This window comes from Triplophysa rosa, linkage group LG10 (assembly GCF_024868665.1).
Source record: "Triplophysa rosa linkage group LG10, Trosa_1v2, whole genome shotgun sequence".
In the NCBI taxonomy this organism is placed as follows: Eukaryota; Metazoa; Chordata; class Actinopteri; order Cypriniformes; family Nemacheilidae; genus Triplophysa; species Triplophysa rosa.
This window is the reverse complement of record NC_079899.1, coordinates 3,782,663-3,801,649: the sequence shown is the minus strand read 5'-3', so window position 1 is coordinate 3,801,649 and position 18,987 is coordinate 3,782,663. Positions and strand designations below refer to the sequence as shown.

At 38.6% G+C, this 18,987-nt stretch overlaps 1 protein-coding gene across 4 annotated transcripts in view; it reads right to left on the bottom strand.

Annotated features, from left to right (window-relative positions):
- The window catches only part of fermt2 (FERM domain containing kindlin 2), a 45,087-nt gene that overhangs the window by 20,679 nt on the left and 5,421 nt on the right, over window positions 1-18,987 (bottom strand). For 2 of the 4 annotated variants that reach the window (XM_057343901.1, XM_057343902.1), the window contains exons 3-5: window positions 8,515-8,748; window positions 3,346-3,474; window positions 895-921 (exon numbers count right to left, since the gene is read on the bottom strand). In XM_057343901.1, the coding sequence (XP_057199884.1) occupies window positions 895-921; window positions 3,346-3,474; window positions 8,515-8,748 (390 nt within the window). The remainder of the gene's footprint in view (window positions 1-894; window positions 922-3,345; window positions 3,475-8,514; window positions 8,749-18,987) is intronic. The other 2 variants (XM_057343904.1, XM_057343903.1) reach the window with 1 other exon arrangement.

Genomic DNA, 18,987 nt, shown 5'->3' with positions numbered 1-18,987 from the left:
TGTAACCACTTAAGTGACCAATCAGACAGTAAGAACACAAAAGTGTTATGTGGCAGCGTGAGGCCACAGTCGTGTGTGGAGGGACGGGAAGTGCTTGTGGCCGGGTAGAGGTCATGAGAAAAGAGAGAGGGCAGGAAGAAGCATGAGGGAGGGCTTATAGCCATTCTCAGAAACTCAAGGGAAGGTCACTGAACGGCTTTTCTGCTCCCGTAGGGAACTGAGGAGACCTGCCCATGAGTATTAGGATGTTTACTCGACTATTTGAGAACCCTCGGAATAAGCAAACTGCTATTTGTCTGAATGAGAGTGAATAAGTATAAAACAAGTTACTGTATACAAGAGAATTCACTTTTTCAATATGCCAAATATTGTCCACACAACATTTTGAGAAGGACCACTCCCTCCAAACCCCATCTTACTCTTAAAAGGGGAATTCATTTCCAGGCCATTAGATTCACCGAACAGAATGGCAAAAATAAACAGTCGAGCAAGTTTCCTGAACATTACCCCCATCTACCATTGGTCAGGCAAACAGACAGCACCACCCAAAACTCATGCCATTGGTTTAGCCAAGGTTTTTGTTATAGAGCATCAGTGTTTAAACATTCTGGAGGAAATCAACCTATGAACAGATGACCTAACCTAACACTTCTAGTTAATGGATTTTAGGACAAAGCATCCAAGCTGCGAAGAGATGAAAATTCAAGCACTTCCAGATGGTGTCTGGGCAAAGCTCATCTCATGACCCCCGTCAGCCGAGGGTCTCACTCAAGCAGACAGTCAGGTGACCAGAGCCGAGGATTTCCTCGAGTCAGCAGTGGTCAGGTGACTGCTCCAGCTGTGAAGGGGAGGTGAAGGAAGCGATGCATGAGACAGAAAAATAGCGACTCTTACCTTTCACCGGTCCAATGTATATTACATCTTGAGGACAGGAGGAAATGTAGAGGAAAAGAAAACAGAGAGAGATCAAAAGTGAAGGGACAGATTAAAAAGATGGATTAACTGATTGAAGGAAAGAAAAGAATTCAAGAACATGCAAAACAAGACAAGATTTTAGAGGTAAACAAAGTCTCCAAAAGAAGAAAAAGTTGTGTTCCCTCATCGGCAGACAGCCCGTCACAGGATGTTCCCAGACATCCGTAATAAATGCCATTCACAGTCACATTCTCTCCCTATTCAGCATAAAACCCTGCTAACGGAAACGATGACAACTTCATGAGTTTTCTAGTCTGAAGTGTCAGTAAATGCAGGTGCTTCTGAAAACACAGTTTGTCCTTCTTAAGGCCTGTTCACATAAAGAGCAATAACCATAAAGATATCTACATTAGCATTCACACCAACAGTCATCAGACACCAACACATTTCACATATTACACAAGACCCCTTTGTAACGTGACTTGATTATTATAGGCTGTCCCTGTTTTATAGCTCATTATCTGGAAAATCATCTATTTAAATGAGATCCCGATAATATTGTTCCTTTGTATTGCTGAAGTTGTGGAACTCAGAGCAAATTTGAAAACCATCTTTAGAGGTTGTGTCCACCGAGGCGTTTACGCCTGCGGCTGCCGTGTTTTTTCAATTGTTTTCAACGGAAACGCCGCGCTTTTAAAAAAAGCCATCAATTGACGTCTTTTTCCGCGCTCAGCGCTGGTGCTATGCGTTTTCCCCACGATCAGCGCCGCCGTTTGACCAGGCGCCCAGAGTTGAAAAATGTTCAACTTTGGGCAGAACGCTGTGCCTGCCGCGGCCGTTTTCAGCCGAGCTGCTGCCGTTTTCAGCCGCGTAAATGCGCCTCGGTGGACACAGCCCCTTAGTTATCATTCTTGGTGTGAAGGGGCCTTTTAAATGGTAAAAATAGAAAAAATAGCTTTTTTTATTTAATATATCTAAAATAAAACATTAAAAATAAAATAAAAACAACTTTTTTGTTGTAAATGTACATTTCCTATCAATTCAAGAAAAATATTACGTAATAAAGGCAAACAGAATGAGACTATTAACCTGTTTTCCTACCATGTTATGTCACTTTCTTATACACATTTTTATTTCACAATTTTATGGAATGCCAATACTAATCTGTTGAACATATATTTCATTTCAATTTATAATGTCTAAAATTAAGACATCAATTAAAAAGATTTGTGTCAAAGACAGCTATGCCTGTGTAGCACAGTTGACAATGCTATTATATAATATATAATTTATAGACATTACACAATTGTGGCAAACAAAAGCACTGTTTACATACAATATTTTAATGCTTCAATGGCACAAAAATCATATGTAATTAACGCACAGCTTAATGGGCACAATTAAAATGAATGTATTCAATCGATGGCGCTCAAAAAGTCATGGGACATTACCCAATCCCATTATAGGCACGGAACAAAGAGGAAGACAGATCTCTACTACAGCAGATCCTAACAACATATCAGCTTCTGAATGGGTGGAGCTTCTAGTACTATTATCAAAGCGATTCCTATCGTGCATTTTGACCCTTCTGAGAGGGAACCAAGCTGTGATTCTTCAACTCATTTCCTGTGTGAGCTAATATGGCTCATAGCAGCTCCTGTTTCAATCTCTCCTTCCTAAAAGCGCCTTTGTGCAGCAAAAACAAGCTTCTTTATAGGCTCTTTATAGCCTGCACTGTTTTAATGAGGGGCGCTGTGAGGTTAAATGCTACTAATGAAAGAACAAGTGTAGCGCAGATACTGGAAATAGTCACCACGCACAAGCCTCTTGGCCTGTGTGTTCGGTTTGTGCAGGAGATGCTGGAGCGCACGGGGGGCGTAGGGTGAGACAGGACAATAGACCCTATTCATCATAACCTCAGATGAAAATTGTGCAAAAGATCCTGCGTGCATCTTAAATGGATTTTCCTGCATGATGTGTGGGGCGTTCGGGAAATGTGGCCGACTGGTGTTTCAAAATGGCAGCGTGACCAAATATGTCCGGAATCTGAACCATTCGCGCACTGAAGTTAGAGCGAGAAGAGCGTGTCTGCAAATGATACACTGGCACATTTCTCATCTCGACACTATTTCAACATAACAACGCTTTTGTTTTGCTGATCTTCACCACACACTCACCATAATGGACAGTCACGGGTTCCAAAGCATCAAATTCTATATCTACGCTGCAATACAGCAATGGAAAGTGAAGCTAGAACGCTCCTGATATAATTACCATTATGTAATTACAGTGCTATGGCCAGCATGACTGTTTCTACGCTTATATTTATGGTAAAGGATTTCAACAAACCTCTAACCATAAATATTATGTTTCAGCTTGAGGAGATATGCTGTTATTTTGAAAATCCCACGATGATCCTGTAAATAGTACCTGATCCAGGGGTGAGCAGCGGTCCTTCTAGCTCCAGCGTCTCCTCTTCGGCTTCCTCCAGCTTTTTCTTTTTCTTTTTAGGGTCGCGTGGCTTGCGCAGTAGAGAGAGCTCCTCAGGATGACGGATGTCTAGAGACGAGACACTCATTGTTATTAAAGCTCAGTGAAACCAGTCAGTAAAACAAAGGAGTGAGAGGCAATTCATAATGAAAAGACCAGGGAAGTAGACTGAGATAAATCAACAACTAAATAGTTGACTAGTTAATTTATCAAGATGCTATATACACAGAGGGTATATAAAAGGCCTTTGTGTTTCTGTGCCTAATTAGATGCGACAAATGTGCGGACAGCATTCCTAAAGTCCGCATTCAAAAAACATTTACTCAGAAATTGATGTTCACAAGTGTATCACCAACTGTATTTTTCCAAAGATTTTCTTGGTTTCAATTCTTGCTCCTTGCATGCTCCTTGGGAGTACGATTCACCCGCCCTGATTTTTCCAGTCGCAGAGAAATACGACTATGACGCAGCGTGAGTGTAATGGGGGAGGGTCTTCTCGGCTTGGCGAGTACGGCTTGTTTAGTTGTGTTACTAAAGCAAAAGCATTCCAGAGGTTTTAAGAACTACCAGATGGCAGCTCTCTCTATCTGAGCCTGCCCTTTTACAGCCATATGTGAGCGGAGCAGGTCGCTAGAGCACAGGGAGTGAGTGAGCGCCTCCTCTGACATTCCAGTCAACAAACAGAGGATCCTTCAGCAGACGCTCCCGAGTCGAAGCACCCCATTTTCTCTTGTTTTGTTCAGTCTCTGATGGGCATGCACAGGGCGAGAGAGAGAGAGAGAGAGAGTAAAGCTAGTGCTGAATAATCTCTCTGAATCACAACAGAGGCTCATTTAAATCCATGACACCTCCTCACATCACTTGTGTTGTTTATTATACATCAAGACCAGCGAAACAGATATCTTCTCTATATAGCTGCTATTAAGAAAGAGAAGAGAAGAAAGATGATAGGTAGGAGGTCATTGGCCTCATTTCTCTAGATATCGACAGCAAAAGTGCACATAAAGGCCTTGTTTTCTATATATGGACACAACAACAGTCTTAACCGTGCAGTGATATTGATCAAAACTGTTTATTAAACAGGATTTAGAGAGAAGTTCGAGGGCATGCTGGCTTTCTACACTATGCTACCTAGACAGAAAAGTCATGACAGCTCACAGTGTGTTTAGCAAACAATGAGGAGCTGACAACAAAAGTGCAAGCGTAACAGCACAAATACAGCTTATGTGTAACAATGATCTTCGTTTAAAGACTAAAGGCCTTGTAGCTTTAACGTCACGTATGTTGACAAAATAACTAAGCAAATATATACAGTTAAGGGCTGGGCGATATATCGTGCGATTCTTATGCTCTCAGTTTCTCAATGACTTACGGTTAAATGCCGCCACATCCGAAAGCCAGAGGGCGCTCTTGCGCAGAAACTCAGAATATGAGAAACAGAAGAACAATTAGTTCCAGGAAATGCCAGTGGTCATATTCTATCGCTGTTCTTCAAACCTTTTCGGGTATTTTCATGATAATAAAGTATATTTATAGTGATGATGTTTGACGTGTGTTGCTTTTTCAAATGTACGTGTTAAACGACTCAATCTCGTAGTGATTTTAGATCGAGCAGTACTTCCTACTGATCAAAGAGCCGTAGTTCACGGAAGAGCTGTGCATAAAACATCGAATCGATTTCATAATCGATGTAGACACATATAATTAGCGTGTACCGCGATGTATATCGCCCAGCCAATCAAGTTCACAGTGACGCCTACAGTTTTTAATTTCATAAATGCTCTCTAAAAATCTGAATCTCTCCTTCCTTTAGACTTTGGTGCCAGTCAATATGCCCAGGAATGATACAGTTTGCCAAGCAAATATGAAAAAATTGGTTGTCTCAGTCAATTTGCTTTACTCTGTAACTTTATGAACTATGCAGTGTTAGCATAAAAGTATTTTTTATTGATTTTCAACCAAAATCACAACTTGGATACAATTTACAAATAAGAAAAGATCTTTTCTTCAAACAAAGATCTTTCTTTATACAAGGGAAAGCAAAATAGTAAGCATCCAAACACAATTTTCTTTCTGAATGCATTACTTTGATATTGTGCACAGGCTGAGAGAACAACAAGGTAAAACATGAGAATAGATAAGCGGGAGCTGTTCAATTCAAAGATTCACTGTAGTTGGAGTTTCCCTGCAGACTACTACTGCATGATCATGCTCAATTGGCATGTTTTGGGTCATGGAATGTTTGAGCAGAGTGATATCCTTTTCAGACAAATGGCAACAACCCCTGACGTAACCTGACATGATCATGAACTGCGATTTTGTTCGGGAAATAAGGTATTTCTCCAAATCATACAGCCTTATGTAGAAATACAAATAATGTTTACCTCATTTGTAAGTCGCTTTGGATAAAACAAATGGATTTACAAATGTAATGATTACCCATCCAGGGCTTACAGTGCATGTATACATAACAGAGACAGTGTGTGGTGGCTTGCATATCACAAATATTCAAGTTTGCATTATTTTAGTGCAAAAGCTCTTCAAGGAGGTTATTTTACTATCAGTGTAGTTTGTGTGGCCACGGTGTTTTTTTTTCGTTCAGTTGTTGTCTATTTGGTGCGAGTAATAATAGACAAAAGAACGGCTATCACACTTTATCCGTTCTTCTGAATGTTGAGAATCTATCTGTTATTCTACCTGCTGAGCCTTTTGATTTACTCAGGGAAACAATACAAACATTTAATATGCTGTGCATGTGTAGTTTTGTATTATTAAAATGTTTTTGTTTTTTAATAATGTTGAAAGTGTAAGGTTAGTGTAAAACATAGAGCAGAGCAGATGTGGCAGTGCAGCAATCATTTTGCCACCAGGTCTATTTTTGCTGCATTGCTATTTTTGAAGAGTTCATGACATTGGTCATGGTCGAATGAACATGGTTTGTTAAGACAAAATTCACCATAAAAGCATATATGTCGTGTTTTACAAAATCACTAACACTGTGGTTACTGCTAAAAAAACACAAAAGCCTTTAAATGATTTTAATTGTGGTATTAGGCTACATAAACGTAACTGATTTGATGTTGTTAAGCACCTGCCAGTCTGTATTTTGTGAGCCCTGTGAACAATATTCATGTCTTTTGCTAGTCGCTAGACATGGTGACATACGTTTCATACTTGTGCTATAATTGCGTGGCCTTTGCTATAAAACTTGTGACATTTTTGTAATGGTTACTTTGTATCCATCATGTTTACATTAATTTGTGTACAGACATCAAGTACTAGGCTAGCTATTTTCCACATTCCCTCTGACCCTTAAAATTTAAGACACCCCCCCTTACAATTAAAAGAATAACAGTATTTTTCTCTGCTCAAAAAAAAAAACTGTTCTCTGCTGGGCTTAAAAAAAGATTCAGCTGCTGCATATTTCAGTTACAGCCCATTCGTAAAGCTACATTACATAAATTCATAAAACAATTAACAATGATGAATTCCAGCGTTAAAAACAAGCATTTAAAAAGACTCTGGATTATGTCAGCCTGGCTGTTTATGTGGGACATAACTGAAATTCTTCAGGTAAAAAATTTGAGGGAAAGCTTGTAATCACCAAACAGGCAGTGATCTATTAATATGTTTGATGTCAAAAGTTGAAGAAATATGGAACAATTGTTTATAGCATCTTTTCATAAAGTTGTGAGTTTAAAAGGTCTGGAACACAGTTTTCCTTCTTAAAGGAGTCATCAGATGAAAACCCCACTTTTTCTGTGTTTATGTGCTATAATCGGGTCCCGGTGCATAGCAACCCAGAAAACGTGAAAAATAAGAACCCAGTATGTTTGTTTTGGTGTGCCTTGATTTCTCACGCAAGCATGTGAGAAATCAAGCCGTTCAGATTTCGCTCCGATTGTGACATCCAAAGCGGATTTTATTATAATGTTACCGTCCCTTAATCTACACAGTTCCACCCACCGCGCTCCGCCATTGTTGTTTTCACAAGCGACAGCGGTGTACGTGACGCCATGGCTAAAGGGTACAGAGTCCTAACCTCGGAAGAGACAGGGGTGGATTTATTTTATTTTTAGTGGAAATCCATCAGAAACCATAAGTAAAAACCTGCTTGCTTGCGCGAATCACTTCAAACCGGAGTGCTTTTTCAACCTGGGACAGTACAAGCAGGATTAGCTTCAAAGTTGTTCCTCAAGAGTGATCGAGACCGACTTAACGAGACAAAACTGCCGATGTAAGTAATATTTATCAACAGTCTGAATTGACGTAAATGTACCGTATATATAGGAGTATAACTTTAGCATATGATAGCGAAGGGAGCTAAGTCAGTCACGGGCTAAATAGAACATTCAAAGCCAGTGTTAAACTTACTGTATATAAGTGCAGATGGACACTTGGAGTTTAGCTGTATGAATGTTAATACATTATGTGCGTTAATATGTTTCGCTGCGGCAAGCTGTTTGTTTTGCTAATGAACAGGGGCGAACACTGGGGTTAGTTTCGTTTTAAACGTCTCAAATCATTCGTGCTTAGGCTGAAAAATCTGTCACAGCAAACTAGCTCTCACATTGTGTGTGTAACGTTATAACTTGTCAATGACAAGCGCTAAAATCCATGTAATTCCGCTGAGATCTGCAGTGGATTCCGTGGATATTAGGTAAGCATACGTAAGGTTAGCAACGTAAGCGCATTAGCTGTTTGCTGTGACTGATTTTTTTGTCTCCGGACGAATGATTTGAGACGTTTAAGACGAAACTAACCACAGAGGAATTCAGGAAATATCATTTAGCTAAACCATTGCCACTACACGCGTGTTGTGTTGACACGCCGAACAGAAGGGGGGTGAGGTTTAAATAAACTCATTATCAGTTAAAGAGACATGCTCCAAAACGGGTTGCTGTGAGCGTAGCTGTTTTTGACGAGGCAAGAAGGGTTTTGTTTACACAGCCATTGAGTGTTTTTAAGCAAAATATGTTCCAGAAGACCCTAATAAATCATACCAAATTGTTGAAAGTGCTTGTCTGAGGAGACCTTTAAACCGTTAAAAACTCATTCACCTAATGGAGTTAAAACAGAAAGTCATATTTGAAGGAAGGCAGCACTCACTGAAGGTTTTGCAGATGTCGGACACGGCCTTGAAGACGCGGTCAGAGAAGTTGACTTTCACCCTCATGTGTTTCATGTTGGGCAGCTGCAGTCGTAACAGCTTGTGCTGCGGCGTGAACAGCAACCTGGCGTCGGCCTGAATGCCGTACTTATCAAGAGTCCAGTGAGTCTTCAGCAGCCAGGTCTTCTTCTTCTCCCACCACAGGGCATGATCAGACCAATCCTTCTTCACATCTGCACAGAGATGGAGAGAAACAAGCATGCCAAGGTTATGAATTATGATGATAACCGCTGGAAAAGACAGGAGGTAGAGTTAGATGAAAAGTAACCCTGCTAAAAGCATTCTTTGCTTTGGCTGCACAAACAGTAGTGCAATAGAGTTGAGAAAGAGGACAACTGCAGGAAAATAGAGCTAAGTGTGAAGTACGTTTGTGTGTGAAACTGAATTTGCAGCATTTTGGCCCAGATAAACGCAAGAGGACAACTACTCCAAAGCAGACAGGCTAAAAACATCGGAGTGGTTGGAGGTGTTCGTGTGTATAAGAAAGAGGATCAGGTTCCAGCGTTTCTCTTTGTTCCAGACTCACGCTGTAATCTCAGTCTGACACCCTAAACCTGTCTTTCCTTTACCAGCTGTGCACAAACAACAAGAGATGTGGATTCAACAAAGAATGTTGATTTAAATATCACACACACACACTATACTACTGCTGATGAAATCTGTGTTAGATGGTGAGTATTTTACATTAAAACAAGTTAATCTGTATTGCCAGCGCTGTGTCTTTAATCAAAGCATGTGAATGACTTGAAGTGCTTTTCCTTTGTGCCTTTGCCTTCCGGTCAACCACTTCTCTCACAACATTCAAAAAATCTCTTCTGTGAATACTTGACAGGCAAATGAGGAAAAAAGAAACTAACCCTCTCTCTTTCTCTCAACAGGTATTGTTCTGGCTTTTGTGGAGATGGGCAGTATTTTAATTACGTGTATTTGAAATACGTATTTAATGACTTGAGTATTTTGTCATTTGTATTTTCCTTAACAAAAAAAAGTCAAATGTAATTTGTAATTAAATACTTTGAGAGACTGTATTTTGTACTTTTCAAATATGTCATTTTATTCTTGCGTACAATAACTTTCATCACCAGGTAGGGGTGGCACCACTGTTCCGAAAGTGGTGGGGCAAATTTTGATACTTAAATATGTAATAAAATTTGAGCTATCAATAATAATTTGAACTAAACAGCTTGTGGCACAGCAAATGCAAGCAGAACACAAATAAAAAATATATTAAAATTAATTTTATTATACAGTAAAGAACCCTCAGGATTTTGGACTGGGAAACACTGTTCTAGACTGTGGTGGTCTTTCATTCCAGTAAAGGGATAGTTCACCCAAAAGTAAAAATTCTGTCATCATTTACTCACCCTCAGATTGTTCCAAACCTGTATAAATGTCTTTGTTCTGCTGAACACACAGGAAGATATTTGGAAGGATGTCAGATCTCACCCCCCCCATTCACTGCCATTATAGGGAAAATAAATACTATGGAAGTCAATGGGGAATGAGATCTGACATTCTTCCAAATATCTTCCTGTGTGTTCAGCAGAACAAATAATTGTATATGGGTAAATAATGTAAGTAATGACAGAATTTTAATTATTGGGTGAAGTATCTCTTTAAATTGCTGAAAATATTTAAGAAGATAATATTTTATGGCAAGTTTAAGTATACCTTTATAAATTTAGAAGTTATTGATGTGCTGTAGAAAAATAGATAGACATTCACTCCTAGATTTAAAGTGATTCTACATGCATCCCTGAATGTCTCCAGGGAAATCAGTTTAATCATCTTTTTGTTTGAGAGAAGATATACAGTAGATGTACACCTGTCATTTGTCTATAAAACATACTATGCAGTTTGCTTTTAACGTTATACACTCTAAAAACAGTTGTGTTAAAAATAGGGATGTTAATGATTAATCGACGATCGATTAATTGTCGATAACAGTTTACGCGAAATAACTTAATGATGATCGAGTTCAAAGTCATGCACATGTGTCCGGCTTATGCACATAACACATACAGCAGACTCATGGAAAAACGCAATGGCTATCCACTTATTACATTACTTGGTACCGACACACCTTAGTTTTGCATTTTTCTTTTATAGAAATAAAAAGAAAGTTCATTTGAACAATGGACGCAAGAGTTTGCGAGGTGCACGTCTGTCAGCGGGAGCTGCAGTCATGAGGCGCGATGCGATTGACAGGTCAAGGCGGAGGAGAGCTTTCGAGTTATTTCGAGTAAACCGTTATCCACAATTAATCGATCGTTGATTAATCATTAACATACCTAATTGTAACACGTTATGGACACTTGTGAGTTAAAATGCCCTTTTTCAAATTCTACAGATTCTCTGTAATACCGACGATCGTGTCCATGCGCTGTGTTTGCAGGTGGGTCACGGGAGAATGAGATACATCAATAATGATGATAATATTAAAAGACGTGAAGGCCTACATGTGTATGGTAGTGTGTTGCTAAAATCTGAGTGTTTGATGGACTGCTGTTTAGAAAACTTTTCTCTCTTTCTTCTGTGTAGCCCATCTAACTCCACAGTTACTCTTCACACTTCAAATGATTGCTTGTAAAAAAATATTTTTGTATTTTCAAATTACAAGTTACTTGTATTTTAATTAAATACATTTTTCACAGCAGTATTTTGTATTTTATTTAAATTCATTTTATGAGTAAATATTTGTAATTTGTAACTAAATACTTTTTGATGTATTTGCGCCCATCTCAACTAGTAACTTGGTATTAGCACCTATTGTATTTATTGCTCCCTGAACTCTCTGTAAGTCGCTTTGGATAAAGGTGTCTGTTAAATGACTAAATGTAAATGTGCTATACAGACCTTTTGTCCGTTTCGTTCCACTTTTTGTTTAGGGGAAGGTGTAAATGGCCCATTACTCAGAGCTACCCAATCAAATTTAAAAGGGGCTTCAGTTTCAAATGCAAGTGGACGTCAGTGCAACTGATGTCAATACACAGGTATGAGTAGACAAAGGAAATAGTATTCCACTTAGGAGACTGCTATCAAGTTTCCCAACCTTCTGTTTGTTTGTGAGAGAGAGAGAATAAGCATGTACAGTATTCCTTTCTATCCTAACCAAACATTGACCAAATTATTTTTCCTTTCTTAATCTCGTATAGAAAAAACGACTTTTCTGTGGGCCGAAAAATAGAATTTAATGTATTTGTATTACCTTTGCCTTTCAAAAACTGCATTAGTTATTTATGGTAAAGATTAAAGAATAACCAAGTTTTTATTTTATTAAGATTTTATTTAATTCAACACAGGGAAAACACCTTTTCTACCTCAAAACTGGCAAGAAAAAAACAATGTATATTAAGTAGAAGGTAAAAATCAAATAACTGACTGTGAGGCATGTGCAGGGGACAGAACTGAAAGGATTACAGGCTGTAAGGCTAGAGTTTTTTGTTTCGAAAATGGTGGACAGCAGATATTCATGACAATATTAATATTCTTATTTCCGAATTAGTCATAGTGGCGATCATGTTTCTGCAGACAGAGTCACATTGACTCAGTTTTTCTCCTCTACGCCCTAATCAAAGAGCTTCACACTGGTTTAATACTATTCCAATAACTTCCTCTTGTTCACTAGCCAACGATGGCTTTAATCTCCATACCAACATAACACAGTTTACATGACAACAGAATGCAATCTCCTGCTGTGATTGGTGTACCGCGAATGAGGCTCACAAACTACAGTGTTTGGGGGAGAAGAGGGAAGTTTTCGCGGGCAGTCCTAGCAAAACGTAGGCGGGGACTATACAGTATGTAGTGATGTAAATCCGCAGCGGTTCGCGAATCGGACAAGGGCACGACTCATTTGCGTGATTCAGAGTCGACTCCCTTTCTTCCAAGCCAATAAATTTGTTATTCATTCACCTTTGGCTTTACAACTTGGCAGACTGCTTACATGCACACACGGCAATATTACACACTGCATGAAACGTAATTTACATGACCTTGTAATAGTGTTGTCAAAAGTACCGGTACTTCGGGTCCAAGTCGGTACCTAAAAATAAAAAAGTTGTCAGTACCTCATTTTCATAAAACCCGGTACCACCGACGTACCAGGTCAACCGGGTACTGATGCTCTGTCTGACAGGTTGTCAGTCGGAAACTTTTTATAGACGCAATAAGACGTGATGAGCGGATAAGCGTGGCTCCGATCCACAAGAGATGCGCACAGAAATACTTCAGATTAAAGTCATATCACGAAGAAAATGAACAGAGTTTTGTGGTGAAACGAGGAAGCATCCGGATTTAAGTTAACAAGTTCAAGCGGTAAGTTTCAAATTCTGTTCGCGTTTGCATTATGAATGTTGTAGCATATGTTAAGTTAAAGGTTACGTTAAAACAAACGTCCCTGTTTGCGTGTTAATTTGTTAGCGCCAATGCTAATCCAGTCAAGTGTCCTTATTAACCATTTAATGCTTTTATAACTGTAATGGGGTAAAATAAGTGGGAGGACAGGATGGGGTTTACAGTACCTATTTTATATAGGCCTATCTGCAATCTATGTGCTAGAAAACTAGCATACTAACTGTATGACTAGCAATGTGTATGTCTTGGATAGATAACTCTATTAGGTTTAAAAAACCACATTTAAACTAAATAAAAATCTATCCGTTGCATTTATTATTTTAATATACAGTTACCTTAATGTAAGTAATCTTGTGTAAATGCAGTATAAAAACTGAGGTTTGTTCTAATATTGCATATGCATGTTTGTTCAGTCAGTTGACTTACTGAAGTTTATTCTATTGGTCTTATACAGCAGCAGACTGAGGAGGATGTTCATCAGCATGAAAGACCCCAGTGAGCACACAACCGTTTCAGCAACAATTAACTTATACGTCATGTATACAAAATGGCATTGCTTTCTATACATTTATATTAACAATGAGCTTGATTAATAAAATTGTGTTTCAATTAGCATGTACTGGTGTTTTGCTTTGGTACCGAAATTGGTACCGAGAACCGTGGAATTTTACTGGTATTGGTACCGACTACTGAAATTTTGGTACCGTGACAACACTACCTTGTAATATGTACTCTTTAAAATGATACATGGTTTGTCTTTAAGCTTTTTAAAAACACCCCATAGACATAAAAAACATTAAAAAAAAAAAAAAATTTGAGAGTTACTGAAATGTTTATTGAGTTATTGAGCAGCCCTAGCTCTCCTAGGTACATTTAAAATGGCAGATTAGCGGTCAATAAAAACTTTATTTTAGGCAAAGTAATCCTTTGACTTGGTTACCACTCTGGGGTGCGCCGAACAACGACATAACTTGCTGGTTGACCACCATAGTACGATGGATCATTGGGGAAATTAACGATGTAGTTACGACTGTTTCCCGAAACCGTAGTAACTCTATCGGAGATCAACTGTTTGAACCAAGTTGTCAAGATTCGGGGTGAGAGACACGGAGATACAAGAACAGAGGACCCAAGTGCAGACAGGAGGTAAGGGGTTAACAAGACTTTAATAATAATAAAACATGGACAAAACAAAAACCCACGATGGGGTAAAATAACCATGATATAAACAGGAACACGGACTAACTAAACTAGACAGGACTAAAAAATAACATTTACCATATAACTACAAAAGACTAGACTACACTGACAAGACATGAACTCACCCCGAGCAACACGACACAGCACAATGAACCGACACAAGACAGAGAACACAGGGGCATTAAATAAAGGGATAAATCAAAGGGGAACAGGTGTGGGGCATGAACTAATAAACAACCAGTAACGAGAGATACAAAAGGGCGGGAACACAGACAAGGACCGGAGAGAGTATCGAAGGCCGACAGGGTCAAAATGACTCTCTCCACACATAACAAGGGATCCTGCCGGGATTCTGCCACAAGATCAAGAAAGACATGACAAGATGAGGCAGAATCACGACACAAGTTGGTTCAGCAATCTAACGTTAGTTGATGACGCCATACAGGTGGTGGAGTAATGACATCTACTAATAAATACGTTCCGATCTAATTAATGTCAAATTCTTGCTGTAAATAACATACATTGCATTTAACGGCGACTTTAGTTATCCTATTTTGTTATCTGTAGTTTTATTTCACGATATTTCATTCATTCATAAGTTTCCTCCTACCTCACTCTGCCCGGGGATTCCCCAGGGTCCTGGTGCACGTACGTTCGTGCGCATGCGCACATTTAGCAGCTCTAGACCTGTAGTTCCAACCATGCAACTTTGCGATGCTGTTTGCGATTGATCGTTGGAACGACGGTTTCGGGAAACACTTAAATCGTTGAACTATGCTGGAATGACGGAACTTGCGACCATAGTTGCTTTTGGGAAACGCACCTCTGACCGAGTCTGTGAGTGACAAGGGTGTTAGACTGATTTACCTAGTAACTCCTGAATTCGAATTTCATTCCTGAAATTCATTACTTTGGCTTAGTGGTTAGAGCATTGCACTGGTAGCGCAAAATGTTGTGGGTTCGATTCCCAGGGAACACGCATACTGATAAAATGTATAGCCTCGCCTGTGCATTGTAAGTCGCTTTGGATAAAAGCATTTGCCAAAAGTGTAAGTGTAAATCTAAGAAGCACAGAAGTAAAATACTTTCTGTTAGAAGGGGGAGAAAGGTCTACATTGTCAGGTAGGTCATGTCCATTGCTAAAATAAGCTAAGTTAAACATCACAGACACATACGGCTCATTCAACAACACTGCACCATGACAACCACACAGCAGGTGTTCATAGTAAACAAACAGTGCGGTCCATCCAATAAGAGGACACAGCTGTTTTTTACATCAATTTGCCACTACCTCTGTTTATGATTAAGAGTGAGATGTGCATTGTACACTGTAAGTTAGAAGTATGGATGTCAAAGCTTTTGTTACATTTAAATAAACTTTTAAAATAAAGTAGTATTTAATAGCATAGTCTGTGTTTTTCAATCAAAAATGATATAGAGACATTTGTGAAACATGTATTTTTTGTATTCATGGTAGGGGCAAGTGCGTGTGGCTATAAGACACGTCATAGTGATTCACTGCTGCACGTAGCCTTACCCTTAACATTTTCAACCATCCCCTGATGAATTTAAATGAAATCCATCCACCAGTCCATCTTTGGGAGTAATATGATTTACTCTCCGAGCAGCATGAGTCATTCATACGGTCATGTCCAGGCTGTGAAACACGTAGACAGACACACAGTGAGTCTCTTTTTCCAGAGGATCCCCAATGAATTCCCTCCTCAGACTGTCATTGGTGGTCCCTCCTCAGCCCCGCCCTGCTGTCAGATGGAGTGTGGGGGGACGGTCGCTTACTGACCATCTATCAAGCATCCTAAATAGAGGCCTGTAATTTAATTAGCTGGCAGCCAATTGCATTTCTTGGCTAAAAATACAGCCTGCCCAGCAGATGATGTAATGCCGTAACAAAACTCCAAGCTAAGTAATAGGATGCATTAAACAGCGCTGGAGCTATCCAGTACTGCAGACAGACAGAGAGGATGTATCACGACCATTGAATACACTCACACACTGCAAATCGAACACCTTCCTCTGCGAAGACCCCATTCAACAATATCAGTAGTTTTCTTTCAGAAAAGCTCTTATTTAACACACAAGGTTTATTATTTAGTAAAGTACCCTAATATTCAACAACAATGAACATACATCAAAGATAGACTATAAACAGATTGTGTCCATATCAGACCATTTCCGAGATGAAAAAAATAACACATTAAGCCACTGCAGCATGACCTTGACTTGTGCAGCTTCATTCATGATAGTTTTAGCAATCTAAAGGGCTCTTTTAAATATTCTCACTTAACCAGTTAGATACTACCAAACAAACCAGATGAAAACTACAGTACCACAAAAATATGTATATGCAGGCTGCAGGCATTAAAGAGTCTTATGTAGAAATTATGTACGTAGAAATTATGTTCATACATAAATGTGTTCACATTTTATGACACAAATTTCTGTCAACAGTATGTATGTAACAGTAAACATGTATGCTACTGACAACTTATTACGACATTTCTATCAGCACCATTTGTTGACCATCTTTTCTGTGTGTGCATTAGAAAACAGACATGTGTCAAGCGTTAAGTTAAGCATTGGTGACCACTGTGTGAACCTTAAACTTCAGGAGCTCTGAGCTCACGTTGTTTATTGATCTGACTAAGCAAGGTATGTCTGAGCAGGTGACAACTAAAATGGTCATTAGTCAAACCCACTAGCATTTACTGAACCAGACCTAAAACGGTTCAATATACAAAAAAAAACGTTTCGATTAAATTTAATAGCAGCTATTTTCAGAATTGTTCGATACAGAGGATGTTTAGAAGACATATTATTTTAAGGCTAAAATAAAATTAGTACATGTATTCCATAATTGGAAAAAGCTGCAAAAGATTGACAATACTGTATATATTTGTACAATACTGTTGTAAATTCCTTTTGTTTAAAGCCAAACATACACTCTAAAAAAGATTATTTGAAGAACCTTTTTGGTTCCATAAAGAACCTTGACCATCTGAAGAACCTTTCTGTTTCTAAAAAGGTTCTTTGTGGTGAAAAAAGGTTCTTCAGATTATAAAATTTAAGAAAGAGATGGCTCTTCGTGGAACCAAAAATGGTTCTTCTATGGCATCGTTGTGAAGAACCTTTTAAGCACCTTTATTTTTAAGAGTGTAACCACAGAGCAAAAATAATGCTGTTTTCTCTTAGCAGATGGGTCCTGTCTAAGTAAGCAAATCTCAAAACACTAAATCACAGGCAGATTTGATCAATGCAACAGGAAAGCTCTGTGTTGGGTAGGGCTGCCTCTTAGTGTAACTACTTCCTGTATCATAGATTAGAGAGCCCTAAAGACCAGCAACATCATGTGACAGAGTACAAACCTCTACACACACCGAACATGATGGGCATGGGAAGGAAACCAAAATCAAGCTTAGTGCAACTGGAAGAAAATATACAGAACTATACCTACAGTTTTCTTTCAAGTAGGGATGCAGCACCGATATGTATATTTTGGCCGATAACGATAACTGATAATTCTTGAACCTTGGAAGCCGATAACCGATATATTGGCCGATATACAGTATCTAAATATTATAACATTTTCTGAACTGAAAATTATTTTTTCCCCTTAAAATCATGTACCAAGCCTACTTTACACCAATTAAAGATTCTTTAACTTTTAAACTTTACAGGTATAATGCTTATTCAACAAACAAATGAAAGAGCAACCAGAAATTGTGTTCTCAATAGCCACATGTCTAACAGGTCTCAAGACAGAAAGCATTCAGACAGCAGTCGGTTTCAAACAATTTGCTTTTGTTCCTATAATTTACACATTCATAAATATCTACATACTACATCAACAATGTTTTGCTAATAGCAGTAAGTGAATGATCATGACAGAAAGACAGTACTACAAGTGTATTTTAACCGTGAGCAGCGTGCAGCTGAAGAAATTTAACCAGAGGAAATGATTTATGATTTATTGGCTATAATATATCGGCCTAAATTTTATTATCGGCCGATACCGATAACATTAAAAATGACCATTTATCGTGCATCCCTACTTTCAAGGATATGCATAAATTGTTGTTTCATAACACACTTCCTATATCTACACCTGTTCATTAAAAATCCCATAAACAGCAGAGAAGAATTATATTAAATCGTTTTTATTTATAATATAACAACAGGTTACAAACGTCCAAAAAATTACTATGTTCTAACGCCACACCCTTTCGGAAATCTAATGGCCAAACAGAAGGCACGCTCTCATCAGCAAAATCATAGCAAGCGTAGTGAATATTTAAAATACCAAACAGACCTAGTTGGGCGGTTTAAGAACCTAGACAAATCTCTTGATACAAGGAAGGAAAGGGGAAACATGACACAGGAAAAGATGCATCCTCTGATAAATGATACGCATTTCCCTACAGTCCCTACATTCCTCTCACTGCAGCAATACTAGGATTAGAGTAAGACGTCAGAATAGGAAGTATGGCTTATTCAGCCTAGCCAGCAACTTTCTTAATGTCTAATATATAAATTTGCCATGTATTTTTCACTCTCCAACTTCATTCTTTAGTTATTTCGAGTAATATGTATTGCTAGGAGTATTACATTGACTGCTTACAATTTTCTTGACGTCCAGTGTCTCAGCAAACACATAGAACTGATGAAGGCAAATTTCTTATAATAAACAGTTATAGTTACTGTCCTGATATAACTTGCTAAAATTGTGTTTAAAGCACACTCAAGTACTCACTACATGTACTCACAAGTACTCAAGTGATCGCTACTTAGCAGTGAGGACTACTCTGCACTACTTGCGAGAGAAGATATTTTAGTCGAAT